Genomic DNA, 25,478 nt, shown 5'->3' on the forward strand with positions numbered 1-25,478 from the left:
AGAGGGGAGTATAAGTACTTTCAGAAAGTCAGTGTGCCAGATTTTCAAAATAATTTACTTTTAATTTTAGGATATACATCTCATTTGAAAGTCTGTATATAAGGATCTGGGAATTTAGATAAAGTCACAAGGTGAAAATCTGATTAAGGTGGAATCTAGAAAGTTGACCAATTTCACCTTTCTTGATAGACCACTTCACCTTTTAGTTTCCTCACCTATTAAATGAGAGGGTTAGATTTAGGGGAATGAAAGATAGTATTTTTGAAGGCTTTACCCAAAGGGTAAAGTAATTGCAGAGGTGAAGTCAGGCTTTCATGTTTAACATATTTCCATATTAGACATGTTTGTGAAAAAAAGAACTAAGGCAGGGGCTGGGGAGGGTAGAGATCATAGGAAAGAAACAACATAAAAGAAGTTTTAAAAAGTGAACATGAATGCTTTATTCTGCATTCAGACTCCATAGTTCTTTTCTCTGATGTGGATGGCATTTTTAAGTCTCTCAGGATTGTCTTTGATCACTGAAATGCTGAGAGGAGCTGCATCCATCATATATGATCATCACACAATGGTGCTATTAATGTGTACAATGTTCTCCTGGTTGTACTCACTTAACTCAGCATCAATTCATCCAAGTCTTTCCAGGCTTTTTCAGAGTCCATCTCATTATTTCTTAAAGAAACACCGAAAGTTGTTTCTCATTTTTCTGCATTTCTTCTAACCTTGCTTACATTAGTTTTATTTGTACAAAAATATTTTCTTCCCCTCTATCCTATCTTCCCCCATTTGTACTTTTCTTTCTCCTTATGCCTCTTTATCAGTGTTTTGCTTTTGACTACTACCTTCCTCGAACTGCTCTTTTCCCCTCTTCTCTTCTTCACTCTAGGGTTGGGTAAATTTCTAAACCCAATTGAGAACGTATATAATTTCCTCTTGGAGCTGAAGTTGAGACTCAAGTGTTTATACTCTCCCTGGGACAGTAATAGCACTTGTAGTCAGGAGGATGGGAGTTGGAATCCAGTCTCAAATACTTGACACTAGCTGTGTGTGACCCTGAGCAAGTCACTTAACCCTGATTGCTTCACATCCAGGGCCCTCTCCAGGTGTCCTGATTCAGATTTGGCCACTGGATCCAGAGGCTCTGGAGGAGAGGCACAGCACCCTGTCACTCAATTCAATTAACTTGCTTGTCATGGCATCAAACTCCCCTAATGTCATGACCTTCTTTGAGAACTAAGGACAAACATCATCACACTCTCCCTCTTTTATAATAATTCCTTTGTGCCTCTGAGTACCCTCCCTCCAGTTATCCCAATAGAAATACCTTGTGTCTAATTATGTTCCTTTCAACCGTTCTAAGAGAAATACAATTCTCAAGAGTTACAGGTATTGGGGTGGCTAGGTGGTGCAGTGGATAAAGCACCAGCCCTGGAGTCAGGAGTACCTGGGTTCAAATCTGGTCTCAGACACTTAATAATTACCTAGCTGTGTGGCCTTGGGCAAGCCACTTAACCCCATTTGCCTTGCAAAAACTAAAAAAAAAAAAAAAAGTTACAGGTATTGACTCCTCATTTCATCTTATTGACTAACATCCCCCCCCCCCTTATCTTTTTTATACATCTGTTTCAGATAGACCAGTCGATTCATAGATTATCTTTTCTGGATCTATTTTCCAGGTTTGTCATTTTTCCTTAGAGGTAGTTTACATTTTCTACTATTTTTCAACCTTTTAGTTTTGTTTGATAAAATATTGGTTTTGCATAGAGTCATTAGTTTTCATTTGCCCAATTCTATTTTTAAGAGTTTTATTTACTTCAGTTAACTTTTGTGTTACCTTTTCCAGTTGGTCAGTTTTATTTTTTGATGACTTAATTTCTTTTCCAGTTGGCTATTTTTACATTTTTTTTTTTTTTTTTAGGTTTTTGCAAGTCAAATGGGGTTAAAGTGGCTTGCCCAAGGCCACACATTTGGGTAATTATCAAGTGTCTGAGATCAGATTTGAATCCAGGTACTCCATACTCTAGGGCTGGTGCTTTATCCACTGCACCACCTAGCCCGCCCCTCATTTTTACTTTTAAAGATATTTTTTTCTTCAAATTTTCATAATTCTCCTGTATTACTGTCATTTCCCTTCTCCATTTTTCTTCTTCCTCTCTTCTTTGAGGAGATTTAAACCTGGTTTTTGAACTCTTTGAAGAGAATTTTTAGATGAGACCAATTTGAAAACACCTTTGAGGCTTCACACATATGCAGTTTTTAAACATTCTTCTCAGAATAGTAGCTTCTTATGGTTTCCGTTTTTTGTTTTTTTGCTCATTTTGATAGTTGAGCTTTGCTTCCAGGGCAGTGAAAGCAAAAACGTGTGCTGAGGGGGCAGCTAGGTAGTGAAGTGGATAGCGTACTGGACCCTGGAGTCAGGAGAAACTGAGTTCAGATTCAGCCTCATTGATTGCCTTAGCTGTGTGACCTTAGGCAAGTCACTTAACCCCACTGCCTTGCAAAAAACAAAAATGTTCATGCTGGGGCTAGGGGTCTGGTCCCTGGTTTACCCATTGCCTATGATGTTTTAGGTGCTAGTGGTTTGTTCTCCCCAGCACTCCTGGGGCTTGAAGTTCATTTTTTCTTTTTTTTTTTAATTATGAATTTTAATTTAATGTTTTATTCTTTTTAAAGATTTCATTTGTTTTGAGTTTTACAATTTTTCCCCTAGTCTTACTCCCTCCCCCCAACAGAAGGCAATTTGCCAGTCTTTACATTGTTTCCATGGTATACATTGATCCAAATTGAATGTGATGAGAGAGAAATCATATCCTTAAGGAAGAAACATAAAGCATAAGAAATAGCAAGATCAGACAATAAGATCAGCTTTTTTTCCTAAATTAAAGTTAATAGTCCTTGGTCTTTGTTCAAACTCCACAATTCTTTCTCTGGATACACACAGATGGTATTCTCCATCACAGACCATCCTAAATTGTCCCTGATTGTTGCACTGGTGAAATGAGCAAGTCCATCAAGGTTGATCATCGCCCCAGGTTGCTGTTTGAAGTTCATTTTTCAAGTTGGGTTTGGGACCCTCACTGCTGGCCTGCTGCACAGCTGGCTTACTGAGCCTGGCCCTGAGCTGTGCTCCAGAGTACATCTTGATTGAATCAATTAAGCTAACTGTATAACTCTTAGTAGAATATGTGGCACATAGAAGAAGCTCGATAAATGACTTAAAAAAAATCTAATCAGAAGAGTGAACAAGCCCAAAATACCTCTATTCTGTTTAAGATTTTAAACAGCAGTCTTTGGTTGAAATGAAGTGCAAGACTTAAGAAGATACAGAATTTAGAGGACACTAACTATATTTGCAATTGAACAACTTAGTAAAAATAAACAGTTAAAATAGAAAGCTACCAGCCCAATGGCTGGGGTAAGCTTCTCCAAGCACACAGGATCTACAGATCAGTCAGAGACTTTTACTCTCATCCTGATCCACTGAGAGAATACCATTCACTTTGGGTGCAAACATTTCTTTGATAACTGCCCTCAAAGAATTTACATTCTCTGAATGAATCTAAATGAGACAGGCATTTGTTTTTTCTCATAGGTTAATAACACCTACTTCTGTAAAGGATGTGTTAAGAATTATATTTTTAATACTATTGTTATGTCTTTTAGTGTAAAGGATGTGATAAGAATTATAAATTTCAGCTCCTCAGTCAATCAAAATATATTGTTTTCCTTGTACTGGATTAGGCACTGTGCTAATTGCTAGGGACGCAAGAGGCAAAAGAGGTTCCTGCTCTCAAGGAACTTGCAACATTTGTAAATAGTAAAAACAGCTGGTTGAAATTATCCTGGCCCTTAGATCAGTATGTTGCAGAAACACTTGACTGCTATATAGGTATATAATTGAATGCTTTTTGTTTGAATGGCTACATTTCTTTCAGTCCAGCTTGCAAATGAAACCTTAACAGAAATTCTAGTTTGGAGCCCTGTCGATACTTCATAAATATTGTGATAAGTACCAGTTTGAAACAGCTCAACTTATTCTTGCACCTGGTCACAAACACGATTAGTTGTTTTTCATTATTATTATCATCATCATTATCATTACCAAAAAAAAAAAAAACCAAACCACCAAACAGGAATGTACTTGCACTGCTAGGATTATAGAAAACCCTATTAAATGTTAAAATGTCTGATGTACCAACAAAAACAAAAAAACATGACTTCTAAGGAAAGCAAGTGGTGGTGGGGTGGGGGCAGAATGAGGAGGTGAGAATCAAAACAAGGTTAGGAGAACCTGAGAAGGGGCAGACCTGTATTCTAGCTGTAAGCTAAGGTAGAGAAAGTCTGGAAAGGGGACGTGAGCTAGATCCTGCGTGGGCTCCTGGCCCTGCCAGGGGCTAGAGAGGGTGTAACTACACTGGAAGTTGGGCCCTGGGGTTTAATAGGGTCATAGGTTATTTAGCCCGAACTGCACTCCATCCTTGCCTAGTTAATTGACTACTCCAGATCGTTATGAAAGTCTGAGATGCGCGACCTGCGGCATCCCAGCAATGCCTCCCCCCGAAAGGGGCAGAGCCGTGGAGACTGTCACAGCAAAAGCCACCCCATCTGGCCAAAGGCAGGCCGTGTCCCCAAGTCCCTCCGCCGAGACTGAGGGCCCCGATTGGTGCCTGGGCCCTGCCACCCAATGGAAACTGGAAGCGTGATGGCGTCATCGGTAGCGCCTTCGAACCAGGGCAGTTCAGAGGGAAAATTAAATTCCCCAAAGTAGGGACTCCGGGGGTGGGGTGCGGGGAGAGGAGAACGGCCCCCCAGGGCGCACCCTGCGCTTGGACGGCGCTGTCTGGCGGGCTCGCCGAGAGGGGGGTGCAGGGCTGGGAGGGTCCCGGGGACCAGGGCTTGGCCCTGGCTCCCAGCCCTTCCAAGGACTGCCGGCTCGTCCTCTGCCCTTTGTCCTCCTCGACTCCCTCCCCCGGGCCCTGGGAGCGCGTTACCCCCTTTGCCCCGCTACGAAACGTGAGGTGCCAGCGGGGCGTCCCAGGGCACTCACCTGCCCGACGCTTACCTGTCCCGACGCCTGCCGGGCGCTGGGAATAGGAACAACCAATCCTTCAAGGAGTTTCCATTCCAAGTCTAAAACTCGTTTATTTTTCTTTTTGCCATAAACACCCTGAATTCGGTCCGGACTCAGATCACAGTCGGGGGGGGGGGGGTGTTCTTAAAAAGAACAATTGTGGAGGCGGGGAGGGACCCTGACGTGCAGAGGGCTCCCCGGGATTCCGGCCCCTCCACAGCGCGGGGAGCCTTCTCCCGGGATCAAGTCCACGTGCCGCTCCCCGACTTGCGCCCCCTCCCCTCCCCATCTCCCACTCCCTCCCCTGCAGCTCCGCCCCGTGCCAGGCGGCCGCTGGCCAAGTGTGGGCAGGAAGACTCCTCCCCTCGGGGCCCCGCGTACCCCCTTCCCCGCCCCATTCCGGCCCGCGCCGCAGCTAATCCGGCCAAGCGAGACTCGGGGTCCCTCGGAACCGCTGGGGCGCCGCCAGGGTCGCGAGCCGGGTCGGGAGCCGAGTCCGTGGCGTGGTGCCGCCGCCCCTCACTCTGAGTAAGTCCCCCTCCCCCGGCCCGCCCGCGGAGAGAACGGGGGGCTCCCCCGGACCCCGCCGGCGCGCCTCCTTCCCCCCCCCCCTCCGGCGCTTTGCGGGCTGCCGTCCGTGAATCTGCTTCTGCATCTCGACCCGGCGCCCGCCCCGCTGGGGTGGCCCTGTAGCCCCCCGGCCGCCCTGCGCGCCCCTCTGCCCGCCCCGAGGAAGTCGTCTCTGTGCCTCGCGCCCGCGCCCACCCGTGCGGGCCGCCAGGTGGGCCGCTCCCGCCCCCTCCCTTCGCTGTGGATCTGCCGATGGCCGTGGCCGGGGCCGGACAGGCCCGGGGAGGCGTGGCGGCCGGGGCCGGACAGGCCCGGGGAGGCGTGGCGGCCGGGCCCGGGACCCGCCGGCGCGGGGCTCCGGGCGCGGGGCTCCGGGGCACGCCCCGGGGCACGCCCCGGCCCGTCCAGTCCAGTCCGCGCCCGGCGGGCCGGGCCCGGCCAGGAGAGCCAGTCCGTCACAGGCTGCGGCAGGGCCACGGGAGCAGCCCGGCGGCATCGCTGTACGAGCCCGCTCCTCTGGCTCTGCCGCTGAATTCCGTGATTCCGCGGAGAATGCCAGGGCCGCCCCGGCCCAGCTTTGTACGGGCAGGAAAGAGTAGTGGAAACGAGCCTCTTTGTGTTAAGGTTCATTAGCTGGGTTCAGATGCCAACGCAAGGCAGTTCTGCTGCTAAGCTAATCCGCCCTGGATCGGGGCTATCCCGGCTGTACTGGATTCCTCTACATGCCTTCTTCCTCTCTAACTTTGGCATCTCGTTTGATTCTCAGTAGTTCCTCTGAAACCCACTTCTGTCATTAGTAAGCAATGAGTTGGAGCACCTAAGCGGCAAGTGACCCTGAAGTCAGGAGGACCTGGGTTCAAATGCGACCTCAAACACTTACAAAAAATTGCCTAGCTGTGTGACCTTGGACAAGTCACTTAACAGCAGTGCCTTAAATAAATATTTTTTTAAAAAAGTAACTAATGGGGGCGGCTAGGTGGCGTAGTGGATAAAGCACCGGTCCTGGAGTCAGGAGTACCTGGGTTCAAATTCGGTCTCAGTAATTACCCAGCTGTGTGACCTTGGGCAAGCCACTTAACCCCGTTTGCCTTGCAAACCCCCCCCCCCCAAAAAAAAAGTAACTAATGAGTAAATGACCTTTTGTAATAAAATCACTTGAGAGAGTTACACAATTTGTTGAGTTAAAACCATGGATTGAATGGAATTAAATTCAATTGAATTCACATTCAAAAGAATTGAAAAACTGAAAAAGTTCTCAGTTTGTCCAGCCCTTCATTTTAAAGATGGGGAAACTGAAACCCAAAGAGAAGTCTCAGACACAATACAGGGCTCTTGCTGCCTCAAGTGAAAGGTCAAATATAAGATCTTCTTGGACTTTAGCACAGGACTAGGGATTGATTTCACTGGCATTCCCTCTTCAGCAGTCACCTAGGTTAAGTGACTGGATCAAACCACAAGTCTGTCAGAAGGAAGATAGATACAAGCCAAGTTTTTCTTACCTAAAGGTTGTTATCTCCAATACCCATGTTTTAAAATCACAAGTTCAAGTTGCAGCTATTCCCACACCCATTTGATAACTATTTTAAAATAATTTCCCCAGGATTTTTTACATAAATGACTTTCAGTGAAAATATTACATCAATCATTTTTGAAAGAAATAATTATTACTTGTTAAATACCTGGGAACATGTTACTCTCCTTATCTGTTTTAGAAAATTGAGTCAGCAAAGTTCTTGCTAATGTTAAGTGATTAGATTTTTCACAGATAATGGTAACTTTCCCACCTAAATATACACACATTCTTGGTGTATTTTTCTACTCCCCCCCCCCATTTTTAATGTGTAATGAGTAAATGAGACTGGGAATTGTATATTACTTAGCATCAGTTGTAATCACCTAGCTGAGTATTAACTGTTTGTTATGGAAATATAAAACTTTATAGAAATGTGGCCAGCCTAAACCATTTGTGTTTATCTGAGTTCACTGGTGATTGAAAAATTATTTGTCAATTGTCTAATAAAAGTAGCAATTCTCACTGAAAAGAGCAAAAAGTGTGCAAGAGCCACCTTTTAAAGGAGACTTTTATTCAAGGATCCCTCTTTTTAGATCTGTTTAAATTTAATGTGAAAAGCTTCTTTGTTCACAAAGTTTTTTCCTATTCTAAAATTCATTTAGTCTTGTGAGTATATTTGGTTATGTTGTTGAATTCCAGAACCAGTCCTCCCAAAATATCTCATACTACTGTCGCCTGAAGACACTTCTTAGTTGATTCAACAAATATTTATTGGAATACCTACTATATATGTAAGACACTGGGCAGATCATTCTCTAGTAGATCTAAACATTTCTGCATAAATTGTAGGCAGTGATGGTAACATTGGAAAACTCCGAATAGAGGCTATTGACAAGGACTGATTCTATTTTAAACTAGACAGTTTTTCTCTTGCACTAAATTGAAAGAAAGGGTGTGTCAGTTGCTATTTCTGGGGGAAGGAAGCCTTTAAATATATAAATCTTATTGACTTGTAGGCTTCTTTTAACTATGGTAATAATACAGGAATAAAATATATAGTCATTAGTTGATATTGTTGTCTTTTGAAATGGCAGAGAGCACCAGGAAGATCTGAGTTCAAATATTGTCTCAGACCAATCTGAAGTTTTAAACCCTGGGCAAATCACTGTTTCTCACTGTATCTTAGTTTCTGCATTTATCTCAACAAGTTATTTTATGGATCAAATGAGTTAATGTAGGAAAAGTGCTTTGTAAATCTTAAAGAACATATAAATGCTAGCTATTATTATGCTTTATCTGGGAAAGAAGACAGCATTTACTTTTTTTTAGAAAGTTTCATCCTTAAGAATTGAAACTTATTTTTAAATAGTTTTTATTATAAAAATATAATCAAAATGAAATTTTTGCTTACTTTTTCTTGAAATAATGAAAAAATAAATCTCAATGGAGTACTTTAGGTACAAATATTCTGTGTTATTAATAGGAGTATCTTTGAAAACATTTTTAGGAACATGTAGCAAAAAGTTAATGATTTCCATCCCCCCCATTTAATATAATTTTTCTTTACCAATATGCAAAGTGGAAGAATTGATTTACAGGGTGGGAGGAGTATCCAGATGCATAGTATTCTAGAGAATTACCAAGGGTGATATGAGTTGGAAATAAGGGCTGGGAGAGCAGGGCAATGCCAAAGATTTTTAATTGAATATCTTATGTTGTCATTGTAGAAGAGATGCCAAGTTCCTTTGCAATTTTTTTCCATTAATTCCCATTATTCTTTATCATTTGTTCTTCCAGATTAATTATGTTACTATTTTTTCCTAGTTCTTTAAAATAATTTTTGGTAGTTTGATTGATATAGTATTGAATACATAATTTAAGTTAAGTAGAATTGTCATTTTTCTTTAGCTTGCTCTAACAATGAGCAATTGACATTTTTCTAGTTGTTAAGGGCTGACTTTGTGTGAAAAGTTTTTTGTAATTGTATTCATAGAGTTTCTAAGTTTGTTTTGGAAGGTAGATTCCCAGCTATTTTAGATTGTCTTCAGTTACTTTAAAGAGAATTTATTTTTCTCTCTTACTCTTGGTCTTTATTGATCATATGAAGAAATACTGATGATTTATGTGAATTTATTTTTTTATCTTGCTACTTTGCTAAAGTTGTTAATTGTTTCAAGTAGTTTTTAAGTTGTTTTTCTATGGTTCTCAAAGTATACTATCATCACCTGCAAAGAGTAAGAGTTTTGTTTCTTCATTATCTATTCTAATTTCTTCAAGTTTCTTTTTCTTCTCTTATTGCTAAAGCATTTCTAATACAATATTGAATAGTGGTGGTTATAATGGTATCCTTGTTTCACCCCTATTTTATTGGGAATGCTTCTAATTTATCCCCATTACATATAATACTTGTTGATATTTTAGATGAATATTGCTTATCATTTTAAGGAAAACTCCATTTATTCCAATATTCTCTGGTGTTTTTAATAGGAATGGGCACTGTATTTTATCAAAGGCTTTTTTCATTATTTAATGAGATAATCATATGATTTCTGTTAATTTTATTACTGATATGGTCAATTTGCTGATTGTTTTCCTAATATTAAACCATCCCTACATACTCAATAATAAATCCTACCTGATCACAGCAAACTGAAAAGAAAACTTGATCTTCAAATACAAGACTCAAGAGGTGGATAAAAAGGTAAATGGAAAGAGGAAAAATATTTGTCAATGAGGCTAAATTGTCTATATTCCTACAGGGGAAGCCAATACTTGCAACTCCTAAGAACTTTATTCCTCTTGAGGATATCCTCAAACTTTTAACTCTTGGGGTTGAATGTCCATTGAACAGTTGGAGGATTGTACTTGAAAAGAGGGTGTGAATGTAAAGTGATTATGTTGTAAGGATGCTTATGCCTCTGGAGCAATATGCTTCTATCAGGAAAACTGGAAAGAGTATGCTTTGATAGAGGGAGTGGGTACAAGAGAGCTATAGAGCAAATAGAACATGGGAAAAAAAGGGGGATTATGCTAGGAGAAGAAGGTGAAGCATCAGAGGATAAACCACACCACATTAAGAGGCACAAAGCATCTAATATAGTAGAGGGGGGAAAAGGGAGGGTATGAGCACTAATGAAATCTTATCAACAGATTTGGCTCAAAGAAGCCAAATATTCCTTCCTCAAAGAAGGAATAATGTAACATTCTCAATGGGGCTTAGCATTTTATTATTCTAGCCTACAGAAAAGCAGAGGGGGAAAGGGGAAAGAAAAGAGAAAAGGGAGTTATAAAAGGTAAAGGGAAGGGAAACAGAAAAGGGAAGTGAACTGATAAAAGGGAGTACAGTACAGTTTGAGGGTGACCGCAATAAAAAACAAAACACTGGTATGGAAGAATAAGGGAAAAGAAGTAAAAAAGTACAAAAAGGGGGAAGAGAACTGGAGGGAAATACAAAGTTGGTAATTATAATTGTGAATGGGCTGAACTCTCCCATAAAATGGAACTGGGTAGCAGAATGGATTAAAAAAGCAATACTATAATATATTATTTACAAGAAACACATTTGAAGAAGGAAAGATATGGACAGACTAAGGTAAAAGGCTGGAGCAGAATATGTTACATATTATGTCTGCATAAAAGCAGTGGTAATACTACTGGGCCTGTACCCTGAAGAGATGATGAAAAAGGGTAAAAACATCACTTGTACAAAAATATTCATAGTAACCTTGTTTGTGGTGACAAAGAATTGGAAATCAAGTAAATGTCCTTCAATTGGGGAATGGCTTAACAAACTGTGGTATATGTATGTCATGGAACACTATTGTTCTGTTAGAAACCAAGAGGGATGGGAATTTCAGGGAAGCTTGGAGGGATTTGCATGAACTGATGTTGGGTGAGATGAGCAGAATCAGAAAAACATTGTACACCCTAACAGCAACATGAGGGTGATGATCAACGTTGATGGATTTGCTCATTCCATCAGTGCAACAATCAGGGACAATTTGGGGCTGTCTGCAATGGAGAATACCATCTATATACAGAGAAAGAACTGTGGAGTTTGAACAAAGACCAAGGACTATTAATTTTAATTTAGGGGAAAAAAAAACCCTGATATCTTATTGTCTGATCTTGCTCTCTTTTACTTCATGGTTCCTCCTTAAGGATATGATTTCTCTCTCTTATTCGAATCAATGTATACCATGGAAACAATGTAAAGATTGACAAATTGTCAATGGGGGGGGTGAAGTAAAATTAGGGGAAAATTGTAAAATTCAAAATAAATAAAATCTTTAAAAAAAGAGGATAAGGAAAGAAATCTTCTTAAAAGGTACCTTAGAAAATGAAGTGATATCAATATTAAACATATAAGTACCAAGTGGTATGGCATCCAAATTCTTAGTGGACAAAAGAAAGGAGTTAGAGGAAGACAAAGACAGCAAAACTATACTGGTGAGAGACCTCAACCTCTCTCTTTCAGAATCAGATAAATCTAACCATAAAATAAACAAGAAAAAATTTAAGGATGTAAATAGAATTTTTAAAAAGTTATATATGATAGACCTCTGGAGAAAACTGAATAGGAATAGAAAGGAATATACTTTCTTCTTGGTAGTACATGGCACCTACACAAAAATTGACCTTGGATTAGGGCATAGAAAACACACAATCAAAGGCAGAAATGCAGAAATATAAAATGTATTCTATTCAGAATATGATGCAATAAAATTAATACAATAAAGAACCATGGAAAAATAAAAATTAAATGGAAGCTAAATAACCTAATATTAAAGAATGAATGGATCCAACAGCAAATCAAAGAAATAATCAACTATTTCATCCACAATGAAGACAATGATGAGATATCATACTAAAACATGTGGGATACAGCCAAAGCAGTTATTAGGGGAAATTTTATATCTCTTAATTCTTACATGAGTAAATCAGGGAAAGAAAAGATCAATGAATTGGGCACTCAACTAAAAAAGTAAAACAAATTAAAAAATCCCCAATTAAATACAAAATTAGAATTTCTGAATATCATAGAAAAACTTAATAAAATTGAAAATAAGAAAACTATTGAATAAATAAAACTAAAGAGTTGTTTTTATAAAAAAATAACAAAATTGGTTAATCTGACTGAATAAAAGTAAAAAAAGAAAACCAAATTGCCAACATCAAAAATGAAGAGGGTGAAATAACCATAATGAGGGAGAAATTAAAGTAATAATTCAGAACTATTTTGCCCAACTGTATGTCAATAAATTTGACATGCTAATTGAAATAGATGAACATTTACACAAATGTAAATTGTCCAGAATAAAAGAGGAGGGAATAAATACCTAAATAATCCCATTACAGCAAAAGAAAATGAACAAGCTATCAATGAACTTCCTGAGGGAAAAAATCTCCAGGACCAGAATGAGTTACAAGATAATTCTACCAGACATTTAAAGAACAATCAATTCTCATTCTATATAAACTATTTGAAAAAAAAATAGGTGAAGAAGAAATTCTGCCAAATTGCTTTTATGACATCAACATGGTAATAGATGCCTAAACAAGGAAGGGCCAAAAGAAAGAAAATTATAGCCCAATCTTCCTAATGAACACTGGTGCAAAAATTTTAAAGAAAATTTTAGTAAAGATATTACAATAAGTTATCGCTAAAATAATACATTGTATCCCTGAATTCTTAGTGTAGGAAGCTTTAGGGAAGACCTTTCTCATGATCAAAGCCATCCTAAAATGTATGGATGACTTTGTAAAATCATCATAATGCTAGCTATCATTTATGTGATAAATTAAATAATCCTGACATTTGCAAAACTTCACATATTTTATTTCCTTTGATTCACATAACAACTCTAGGAGGTAGATATTATCACTTCCTCAGAGTGGTTAAGTGACTTACCCAAGGTTCCAAAGGTAATAAGCATCTAAGGCAGGATTTGAATTTAGGTCTGTCTTGATTCCAATATGAGAATTTAGTCCATTGCCCAATAATTACCAAAACTGAGGGATTGGGGAAGGAGTCTAGTGTATTGTCTCAAGTAAGAAAGATGAATCAAATCATATGAGATTTTTAATTGCTGTTTATTATTTAAATATTTTCAGTTGTTTTTTTATGTGTCATATATATATATTTGAAAGTTGTTTCTACTATTAGATATTGAGCTCCTGGATAATGAGAACTGTTTTTTACCTCTTTTTCTGCTCGAAGGTCATAGCATAGTACTTAGTAGATATGTAGCAAGTGTGCAATAACTGATTTTAAATATATGCCACCACAGTATTATACAAATCAGCTTACCATTTTTACAGTTAGAACTGAATATGGAACAACCAATTGACTTAGACTTGAAAAAGAGGTATGGCAAGGTTTTCTACTGTCACCTTTTTTATTTAACTTATATACACAGTATATCAGAGGGAAATGCCACATTGAATGGAATCAAAAAGTTCAAATTAAGATTGCCTGGAAAAATAGCAAAGTGAAGAGGAATTAAGTCTCTTGATAAGGGTGAAAGAGAAAAATGTAAAAACTGGCTTGTAGCTTAACATAAAAAAAAAAAACAGATCTTGGCAACTGGTTGCATCATTTCCTGATCATCACTTCCTGGCAAATGGTGGGAGAAGAAATAGAAGCAGTGTTAAATTTTATATTCTTAGTCTCAAAGATCACTGTGGATAGTGACTTCAGGCACAAAATTAAAAAAAAAAAACCACTTACTCTTTGGAAGGAAAGCTATGGCCAATCTGAACAGCACACTGAGAAGCAGAGACATTATCTTGCCCACAAAGACAAAGCTATGGTTTTTTCCCAGTGCAAAGGATGGCCAACTTTTAATAACAGAGTTGGACTCTAAGGAAATTTGAGTGCCATAGAATAGACCCTTTCAAATTAAGGTGTTGAAACTTCTGAGTCTTGGACAACAAAGAGATCAAATCAGTCATTAAATCATTTCAGACTATTCACTGGAAGGTTAACTACTGAAACTGAAGCCACATCACTGGAAAAGACCCTGATGTTGGGAAGAATTGAAGGCAAGAGGAAAGGGTGATAACTGAGGGTGCGCTAGAAAGATTCATGGAAACAATGAACATAAACTTGGGACAGACTTTTAGAGAAAGCCCTGATGTGCTTATGGGTCATGAAGAGTTGTACAGGTCTGAATAACAGCACCATCTTTACAAAGGGAAAGCTTAGCAAGCGTAAATTTATTGCAAATGGGGATTATTACACTCTTTGTAATAATAATAGGCACTATTAATATAGTACTACCAGGTTTACCAAGTACTTTACAATATTATCTCATTTAATCTTCACTGTAACCCTTGTCTGTTAGGTACCATTATTTCAGTTTTATTAATAAAGAAACTGAGATGGTTAACTGGATTACTCAATCATGTACTTAGTCTGATGTTGAATTTTGAACTCAGGTGTCCCTGACTCCGGATCCAAGGCTCTATGGACTTCACCCTTTAGCTCCACTTGAATCTCTAGCACCTGGCACATACTGGGTTCTTCAAACTTGTAGAGTCATTTAAATTTGTTCTTAAGAATATCTAGATAGTGGGTTGTTAGATTACTTGAATGAGTTATAGAATTTCCTTCTTTTGAGGATTAAGAATATGAGAGACTTCTATCTGGCATTGGCAGGGTGATGGACCAGATAAAATTTCAAGCCTCTTCCTGTTTTAGTTAGAATCAGTGAGTCAATCTAAATCACTTTGGGTAGGTTTACTGAGTAAGAAACAGGCTGAGAGAGAAAAAACAAAACAAAACTTATTTTTTTTAAGGAACATGAAACTTATGTTTATTTCAGATAATCAGTAAGCAGGAAAGCTGCAATAAACCTAGTTCCACTGGGCCATACAGTCTTGTGCTTTCAAAACCTGAGAATTTTGTTTTTTAACTTTCACACTGGCTTATTACTACTGGAAAATGTGCTAATTCTGATAAATCTGTCTCTTCCTCTCTCCCCTTCACCAAATTTCTCTGCTTTTGGAGACTTATATTTCCCCAAAATGGAGTCTTGGTCAGGAAAAAAAAACACATTTATATTAAAACTTTTTGAAGTTTTTTTCCCACTGTGAGCTTTTGCCATGAGTAATACAAAATTGTTCCAAATGGATTAACTAGTGAACAAAGTTGAGTTGAGAACCAAAGTAGTTAAATCTACCAGCACCAAGAGGGGTAATAGATCCTAAGAATTTAAAATATCACTGGATTGGGGGTGGCTGGGTGGTGCAGTGGATAAAGCACCAGCCCTGTAGTCAGGAGTACCTGAGTTCAAATCTGCCTCAGACACTTAATAACTACCTAGCTGTGTGACCTTGGGCAACCCACCCGTTGCCTTGCAAAAAAAACCCTAAAAATAATTTTAAAAAATCACTGGATTGCCCATACCATGACCTAGAAGCAAACGTAGAAATAGATATTTTTACTAAATCAAATAGTTTTTAAAATTTGAGATGAGCATAATATAGAGAGTAGATGTCCAGTAAGGTACTGTTTGCTAAAACTTTCCCTTGATAAGGAAGATTAAAAAGACTCATAGTCTATCCCATAATGAAGCTCTGCCTAGGCTTAGAGGTAAGAAAGACTTTGAGAGAAGGTGAATCTGAGTTCCATCTGAAGAGAGTGACATTTGCATTATAAAATACTGCATACAGAAAGAGTAGGAACCTCTCTGCCCTATGTTCATTTAACCTGGGTTTTTGTTTTTATTTAAGTCAGTGGAAGAAGTTCACAAAAGGTGGAATAAGGTAGATAAAGAGCAATGGAGATGGTTCCCAGCTGCAAAAGGATGGGATTACATAAGGAAAGTTTTGTTCTCTAGCTAATAATTTGCGAATTGTGCCAACTTTTAATAAAAATAGCACTTGTGTATGTAGAATTATAAAGTTATAAAAAATTATTGTATATGATACATATTATATATTATATTAATTATATTTTTTAATTATATGGTATGATTTCATATCCTATCATATTATGTTATATATTTTATATATATATATATATATATATATATATATATATATATATATATAAAATTATAAAAAAGAGAGTTCTGTCATTCAACTAGGGAGGAACCTGATAACAATTTTGATTTGGTTAATGTATTACTCTTTTACTTTTAGGGACATATGTTTTAAAAAGTTAAGGAACAAAAGCAAGTTATATGAGATGTGATTAAATAATTACCTTTGAAAGAAAATGGAGAATGGGGAAGGCCTTTAGGATTGTCCTGATTTTCTAAAAAAAAATGGTAGTTTTAGAATCTAAGCTATATGTCTATGAACTAGACTTCAGTTCTTGGCAAATTCTAGAATATATTATTAAAAGAATAGCTTAGGGGGCGGCTAGGTGGCGCAGTGGATAGAGCACCAGCCCTGGAGTAAAAAAAAAAAAGAATAGTTTATCAGTATCTAGAAATATACTAAGAATCAACTTTAAGGGGCAGCAGCTAGGCAGTGCAGTGGATAGAGCACCAGCCCTGGAGTCAGGAGTACCTGAGTTCAAATTCGGCCTCAGACACTTAATAATTACCTAGCAGTGTGGCCTTGGATAAGTCACTTAACCCCATTGCCCTGTAAAAACCAAAAAAAAGGAAAAAGAAGAAACAACTTTAAACTTCACCTTGAAGTAAGTTAAACCAAACTAATCTGTCTTTTTTTTTAACAGTTTGGTAGAAAAGGGGAATACTGCAGGTACAGTTTAACCTTGATTTTCAGTTTAATCTTTGATTTTCAAAAAATATAATGAAACTTCAAATAACTTTCTTATAATAACATGGAAAGATTTTCTAGATTATTAGTTAAGAGAATTTAGTTCTGATTCAGTGGATTTTTTAGGTGATGAAGTAGCCATTAATGGTTTGATGTTATATTGAAGGAAGACTACCCCGAGATCTAACCCTGATCATATGCCAAACCATAAGTGACTTGGATGAAAGTATAGATGGTATGCCCATAGGAGTGCACTGGAGCCAACTTAAACTTTCAGTGTCAGCATTTACTCCTTGTAACTTGGCGTATGCTATAAATCAAAGCTTAATTTATGTTTTGTTCATTGTCTAGACTTAAGAAAGTAATGGAGAAAATGTTAATGATGCCATAAATAATTTAACTTAAAATGTATTGTATGTACATTTTTTAGCTACTCTATGCACATCAAATTTTCAGATGATACAAAGACAGAAGGAATAGATAACCAAACACCTAGGATATCATTTAGGCTTCATAAAGAATTGTTCTGGCAACAGTGTTGGGTCACATCTTAAAAAAAGAAATTTAGTAGGGACAAATTTAAAGTCTTACTCTGAAGGTCAAAAAATTTATGGCCCAAGGTGTGTCTGACTCTTGTGACCCCATTCACAGTGTTCCTGGCAAAGACACAGGAGTGTTTTACCAATTCTTTCTCTAGCTTATTTTATAGATTAGGAAACTGAGGCACTGAGGATTAAATGATTTGCCCAGGACACAAAACTAGTAAGTATCTAAGTCCAGATAAGCATAGTTAAACTCCTGTGAGATTTATCATGGAGACCATTTAGAAGATACAGCAATAATTGAAATATGAGGTGATGTGGACCTAAGGAGGTAAAGATAACAAGATTTGGCAACTGATTACTATGTGAGATAGTGGGAATAATGATTATCATGACCCAGGAAAACTGGAAGGATGGTAGTACCTTCACAGAAAAAGCAAAAAAAAGAGTTTGAAGGAACTATTATGGGTTCAGTTTTTAGATACGGTTAGTTTAAAATGTCTCCAATTAGGGTTGTTAGAATAAAAATACAAACAGAATGGGTATGGTTTACATGGAATCTAGGAGGGTAGGACTCTGTCTCTAATACTGTTCAAGAGTCATTCAGTTATTCCTGCTTGTTCTAAGACAAAGCCCATAAAGAGAAAAAGCTGCTGCCTCACTGAGTTTTCTCATCTTATTGAAAGTATACCTTAAGACTGTCCAGCTTCCTTCACTCTTACTTTCCATTCACCAAGTAACCTTCCAATTCATAATCTGGTTTCTCAAGTAGACTTTTCCATCCAGGGAGGGTATAATGTATTAGTGTTTTCCTTCTGTAAATCAATAAATCTCCATTCTGCCTTAAAAAAAAATGTCTCCAATTGTCATCCAAGATGAAATATCTAAATAGGAAATTAATTGTGGTTGTGAGATTGAAACTCAGGTGAAAAATCTAGGCCTCGTCTGCATAGAGATGACAGTTTAAAAATTATGGGAACTGATGAAATTACTTAGAATATTGGCGGGGGGGAGAAGTGGACCCAGCACAGAACACTGGACAATACTCACAGGAGGTATGGAAACATTTTTTTTTAATCAGAAAATTTCCTTTGAAATGGCAGGCATTTAGTTCATCATTCCTCAAGAGTGAGATTATGTGACACTGTGCCCATGTTAGAGAGTAGTGAATAAGCCAAAAGAATTTCTTTTATCTGAATTTAGAGATTAGACCTTAGTGACTCATGGTGATAAACTTTAGAAGGAAGTGATCTCCTGTATCTTCTAATCCAGGTGGGTAAAGGGTAATGATCTCAGTGCACACATATCTGATCATTTTGCTCCCTTCTTTATATGGCAATAAGTGACTAATTGACTTTCCTTGAAGAAATGACTGTAATTGTGTATAAAAAAGGAAATCTAACAATTAAGTATGCATACCTATGAAACTTTTTAAAATAAAGCTTTTCCTTAACAGGAGGGGAGAATAAACTGACTTCTAAAATGTGGCTAATTTCTTATCTTTAATATTGAGCCTGGTCTTTGTATTATGATATTTGCCTGAGTTTTCAGAAATCTCAATTTTCGTCCTACAAGTTTTATTAGGACAGTCACATCAGAAGCTTCTCTGTGTAGCAAACACTCTTAGCCTTTTTTGTGTCATGGACCCCATTTGGCAAACTGATACAGCCCTTGGACCCCTACTTAGAAAAAAAAATTTAAATGCACAAAATAAAGCATAAGGAAATTAATTATATTCGAAAAGTTACATTTTTAAAGCAAATTTGCATTCCCCAGGCAAAGACCCCCTGCTCTCTATGTTTTAAAAAAAAGGCATTGTGTCAGGTGTGATGCTTAAGTGCTATGATAAAAAGAAAGGCAACTATGAAATTGGATGTGAATAAACAGAAGGGCATATAGCAAGTAATTGCAAGCCTAGATATGAAACCAGGTTTTCCAAAACAAGTGCTCTTTCCAATAAACTTATCATCTGGCCTTTTTTGTGCTATAACAATATGATGTGTGTATGTGCATGTGTACACATTTTCCCCCATATAAAACATGTAAAAACAATTTTTAACATTCATTTTTAAAATTTTGAGTTCCAAATTCTCTCTGTTCCTCCTGTTCCATTCTTCTAATTGAGAAAGTAAGCAATTTAATATAGGTTTAAAATGTGTGTAGTCATGCAAAATATTTCATAAAAGTCATCTCACAATTCCAAAAAAAATCAAGAAAAATTAGGTTTTTTAAAAAATAAGTATGCTTCAATCTGTATTCAGATAACATCAGTTCTTTCTCTGGAGATTAATAATCTTCCAGAGTTGTCTTGGGTCACCTCAGAATTGCTGAGAAAAGTTAAGTCATTCACATCTGAGCATCCTACAATATTGCTATTGCTTTGTACATATTGTATTTCATTTTGCATTAGTTCATGAGGTCCTTTCAGGTTTTTCTGAGTGTCCTGCTCATCATTTCTTTCTTTCTTTTTTTTTTTTTAACAAGGCAATGGGGTTAAGTGGCTTGCCTAAGGTCACACAGCTAGGTAATTATTAAGTATCTGAGTCCGGATTTGAAGTCAGGTACTCCTGACTCCAGGGCTAGTGCTCTATCCACTGTGCCACTTAGCCACCCACTTGCCCATCACTTTTTTTCCCATCATTTCTTAAAGAAGAATGGCATTTCATCATAATCACATACCACATTTTGTTCAGTCATTCCTCAACTTCTGGGCATCCCCTCAATTTCTAATTCTTTGCTTGTACATACATGTCATTTTCCTTTTTTTCATCTTTTTTTGGGATTCAGACCTAGTAATGGTATTGCTAGGTCAAAGGGGTAGGCATGGTTTTATAGCCCTTTAGGCATAGCTCTAAATTGTTCTCCAGAATGGTTGAATCAGTTCACAACTTCACCAACAGTCCATTAATATCTCATTTTCCCTATATCCCCACCAAAATTTGTCATTTTTCCTTTTCTGTCCTGTTAGCCAATCTAATAGTATTTTAATTATTTTAAATAAAATAATTTTAAAATATTTTAAATAAAATAATTTAATTTGTATTTTTTCAATCCATAGGCTATAGATAATATTGACAACTTCATCTGAAAACTTCAAATCTTTTGATCATTAATTGAGGAATGGCTCACGTTTTTATAAATTTGACTCAGTTCGCTATGTTTGAGAAATGAGGCTTTTATCAGAGAAACTTGCCTTAGGAGGACAGTGAATAGAGACAGAATTGGTGAACTTGTGTATCCTGTCTTTTCCACATATAGATGGCTCTTGGGTAATGTTTTGAAGGTATTCTTAATATTCATTTCATTCTAATTTTATCTGATTGTACTGTTTCAAGGAGTAGAAAAGAAATATACAATAATGTTGCTTACTCCAGTCTGCATAGAACTGGCTCAGATGATGGGTAAAAGAGTCATCATTACTATAGATAATACTTTTTCCCCCTTGGTGTTGGGGAATTGACCCTCAGGCAAAATAGAAATCTTGCCTAGATGAACCATGAAAATCATGCCAGTAATAAAGGGAGGAATTCTTATGGATCGTGCTTTTATTTTCAAGTGGAAGAATGAGGCATTTTTTTTGTTAAAAAAAAGTAGGAATCCTGTAATTGAATTCAGAAACTTTCTTATCAAATAATTTTCTTGATGCTCTGGGAACTTGAAGTAATTCTTCAAGGCAATATTATTTAGTAATTTCTTTTTACTTTTTTCTTTTTACTAAGAAAAAAAGATTTCTACTCTAAAAGTTTATTAAAGTAAAATTTACAAAAACTTTCAAAGAACTTTACCCTTCTGTTACACTCTTTTGCTACATATTTTAACATTGCTATTTGATACTATGAATTCTTATTTCTTCATGATACAATTGAATTATTGCCCTGGGACTGAGATTTCAGTCCTAACTCTTAGTGGTGGGAACAACATTTGCTAACATCCTGCCATCTAATTTTAGTTTTTCCTTAAGAGGCAGTGAAACATTTGACAACTGCTTCATTCTTAGACTTGAACCATTGATGCTTCCTCATCATCTTTGTATAAAAGCCCACCATAGGAAGGGAATCAAGGTCTCCTCACTCTTGGCATGTGCTTCAGAAATACCATCATGTGAAGGCAAGTACTTTATGTTGGCTCAATATTCTTTCCATATTATTATTTAATAAGCTTCATTTTTTTCAGTGATAGATGGTCTCAAAGGATTTCATTTCATTCTAATCTTGAATCTGAGCCAGACCCCACCCAGAACATCCTAATTTTTCCAGTAACTACCTGTCAAATCTTGACCTCTGGACCTTGCTTATTCATAAAATAAAGACATTGAAGTAGATGATTTTTTAAATTTTCAGTTTCAAATTCTTCTCTTTCTTTCTTATCTTCCACCCAGCAAGAAGGCAAGAAATGTAATGCTCATTATATCTGTGAAGTCAAAGAATTTACACATTACCTATGTTGGGAGAAAAAAGACAAGAAAAATAAAGAAATTGGGGTAAAGTATTTCATTCTGTACTCATAATTCATCAGTTTTCTCCAAGTATAAAATTCTATGTCTCTCCATCCTTTAATCTACAGATTTGATACCCCAAAATGAAGAAAAAATACTCCTCCACAATTCAAAATGAAAATCATTTAAATATGTATTTGTACACTAAGAAAAAAAAAACAGTAGAGAGTTCCCAACTGCATACCTACTTAATCATTAGCATATGCAATGAAACTTGTTGTTGCTTGTCCTTCTGTTCTTGAAAAAGATCATGACAGCAGGGAGGTGATGCCAGGACATACATGAATTGGATTTGAGTGAGGGGGGGAGCTGTGCAAGTCACTAGCATCACTTTCTCCTCCAGAGCCATCTGGGTCAGATAAGGATCATGTTGACTGGAGATGGCCCTGGATGAGAGGCAGTTGCCAATCACACAGCTGGACCAGTGCTCTGTCCAATGTGCCATCTAGTTGCCCAGTCAGCAAAACTATTACTTTCTTCAGTGACATCATTTGTAGAATTTCAACCTAGTCCCATATAAGCATAAATTATATAATTTTTATAGCAGTAACATTTGCTATAGGCTCCACAAAGATAGGGATTTTTGTCTTCTCTCCACTTTATCTTCCCCAGTGTTTGACTCACAGCCTTTGTAAGTGTGAATAAGTATAGGATGCTAGAGCAATATTGTCTTAACTACAAATACAATTTAAATTCCCTAAGGAATGATGGGTAAATTGAGAATTCCTCCAATTGTAGTCTTCTGTTTTCTGTCATACTTTTAATCAATTCAACTTAATTCCCAATATACAAATGCAGTTTCATTTTATTTAGTTCTTAAACATTTGGTACCTAGAATCCCAGATTGTATGTTAGCTCAAGTATAGACTAAGAAGGTGTTTTATATTAATATGGTAAACTTGCATTTTCAGTACTCTGTTGCCTTGGATATGATCTGTTGAACCGCAGCAGACATCTCAGACCAAAGAGGGACTTGCTGTTCTGTTACTCTAAACCACCAGAGCTTTCCAGTTATGATAGTCGACTAAAACTCCAAATGGGGCAAGTCTTCAAGTTGGTTGCTGGCAAAACTTATGTCAGGGGGATAAATTTTGCCCTGGATCATACCACTTTGAGAGCACTGAATCTTTTAGCTCTCAGTTTGAATGAGATGAAACCAAGAAGAATCAAGTATTGAAAGTATGGCTCTGTACTTAAAGATATGAATGGTAGGATGACTCTGCCATTTCAAATATAAAGGAAAATTGTGAGGGGCGTCAAAGTACTAAATGTAGATCTTTGTGGTCATCATAAAAGATCAGTGATATGGACAAAATAGACACAACAAATGAGTTACTGTTAAGACTTTCTTATCCCTCTTCTTCTTGGTAAACTTGGAACTTATCTTATGAAATCCAGACCTCTTGGCTGAACTGCTCCCTACTAGGCTGTTTAATGTTTTAAGAGAATCATAATTTTGGGTCAAATTGAGTTTGCTCTGGGAGTGACCATGGACTTATGGGAGTCATTTAGATAATGACTGTTTACTGAGTAAAATCTTAAGCATGATATACATACTGCTTACAATTTTAATTTTTCTCAGTACATCATTTGTTTTCCACTTAATGTAGGTTTGATCTTTATATGTGTCACATTTGACAAAGTCTCACTATGAGTTCATGAAAACTGCACAGTTCAAAAGGAAAAAAAATCAGGTCCAGAAAGGAAGAAGTGTGACCAGGCAACAATTCTGGAAAAGTTCTGGTATTTTTAATGGATTTCAAGTTCAATATGAGTCTACAAATATGAAAAACAAAAAAAAAGGAAAAAAAGAGCATGTAATCATAATGAATTAAGTACCCAGGACTAAAGAAATCAAAATTCTCCTTTTTTTAAAACCCTAGTTGTCTATCTGAAGTAGTGTATTCCATTCTGGTCTCCACTTTTAGAAAAGGACTTTGATAAACTGAAGAACAAGAGAGAAGAGGGCAACCAGGTTGGTGAGAGGATTGGAGTCTATTTCCTTAATAAGTATTCTTATGACTTAGCTGTCAGAATCAGAAACTGGAAATGTTTATCCTAGAAAAGAGAAAACTTGAGATGAGGGAAGAGAACGTTATTGATAGGTTGAAGTCTTTGAAGATCTGTGAGAGAAGAGGGATTAGCCTGGAACCTTGAGAAGCTGCTCCCTTAACTGAGACCTGTTTAATAGACTGGATGATGGAAAATTTTTCTTCACAGTTAAAGCTGTCAGAAAGTGGTGTGTTCTTCCCCCCCACCACCACCTTGAGTTTTCACACAAAAAGAAGATCTGCTGAGTTTTTCTACAGGTAGAGGGGGTTCTTATTTAGGAGTGGTTGGCCTAGATGGCTATTAAAGTATCTTAATTCTAACTGATATTCTGTGGGTCGCTGGTATGTTCTTTTATTCCATCAATGCCTTCTATATTTCACAATGTGGTTTCATCAGTTTCTGTGGCTCAAAAAATTCATTTCCTGGTGGCCATCTTTCAGGTTCAAAAACCTTGCTAAATTTAAGTTAATGGTAATCAGACAACATAGCTTTCCTAAGCCATGGCATAGTAGGACCTTCTAGAGCCTAAACTCTGCCAATATTGCCTTTGAAAACCCAGACTCACCTCTGTCTACCTACACCGATCTGTGTAAGACAGCATAATGGATCCTATAAAGGAACAGACTTCGGTAGACCTCAAACAAATGGGAAAAGAAAGTGAAAGGAGATGAAACTCAGATTTGTCAATTGATAACTGTATGGTTTCACTAGTGACAATTTTTGTGGGAGACTTTAAATGTAAGGTTTGTGGATTTCAACTGTCAGTTTATCTCTAAAACCATTGATATTGTTTTATAGTTTAGTTAATAAACTACTTATAGTCTACCTAGATTGTTCTAGGCAAATCTTATTTTCATGCTCTTGTTAACAAAAGTATGTCAAATTATTATTTGGTACTATTTCTTAAGCCAACAAAAGAACTTTGAGCCAACACAAAGATACCAGGAAAGGCAATATTTGTAAACAAAGTTAATTATCATTAACACAACTTGAACTGCAGCTTTGCATCATTCTGTGAGATAGTTCCATCTATTTTGAATATGAGAGAGTGAGAAATTTTGAGGTGAGGCATGAGAAGCATCATGGCCTAATGGAAAAACACTGTACTTAGGAGACTTGTTTGAATATCACCTTTGACATGTTTTAATTATATGACAATGAACAAAATAGTTTAATATATCTGAATTTCTTCACCTGAAAAATAGAGATAAATGAATGAGTGAATGAATGAAGAATTAATTAAGAATGGAATATCTATAAACCACAAGGAAAACAAAAAGAAAGATAATACCATCCCTGCCTCTCAGTGCAGAAGCCCATCTAAGAAAGAGTTTAACAACAGTCCCATGGTTCTCCTTTGGAAGAGGAATTGTCAATGTATGTGGGTCTAGAGGTGACAGTCACAAGGTAAATAGAAATAATATCAGTAATGCCCACCTCATAAGGTAGTTGTGAGAATCAAATCACAGAATCAAAGAATTTGAGAGCAGGAAAGTACTTTAG

At 37.3% G+C, this 25,478-nt stretch overlaps 1 protein-coding gene across 1 annotated transcript in view; it reads left to right on the forward strand.

Moving 5' to 3' along the window:
- Positions 1–5,526: 5,526 nt before the first annotated feature.
- TNFAIP8 (TNF alpha induced protein 8) overlaps positions 5,527–25,478 on the forward strand; it is a 144,462-nt gene continuing 124,510 nt past the window's right edge. Inside the window, exon 1 of the mRNA XM_074205341.1 lies at positions 5,527–5,596. Coding sequence (XP_074061442.1) covers position 5,596 — 1 coding nt within the window. The 5' untranslated portion in view covers positions 5,527–5,595. The remainder of the gene's footprint in view (positions 5,597–25,478) is intronic.

This window comes from Macrotis lagotis, chromosome X (genome assembly GCF_037893015.1).
Source record: "Macrotis lagotis isolate mMagLag1 chromosome X, bilby.v1.9.chrom.fasta, whole genome shotgun sequence".
NCBI classification, from domain to species: Eukaryota; Metazoa; Chordata; class Mammalia; order Peramelemorphia; family Peramelidae; genus Macrotis; species Macrotis lagotis.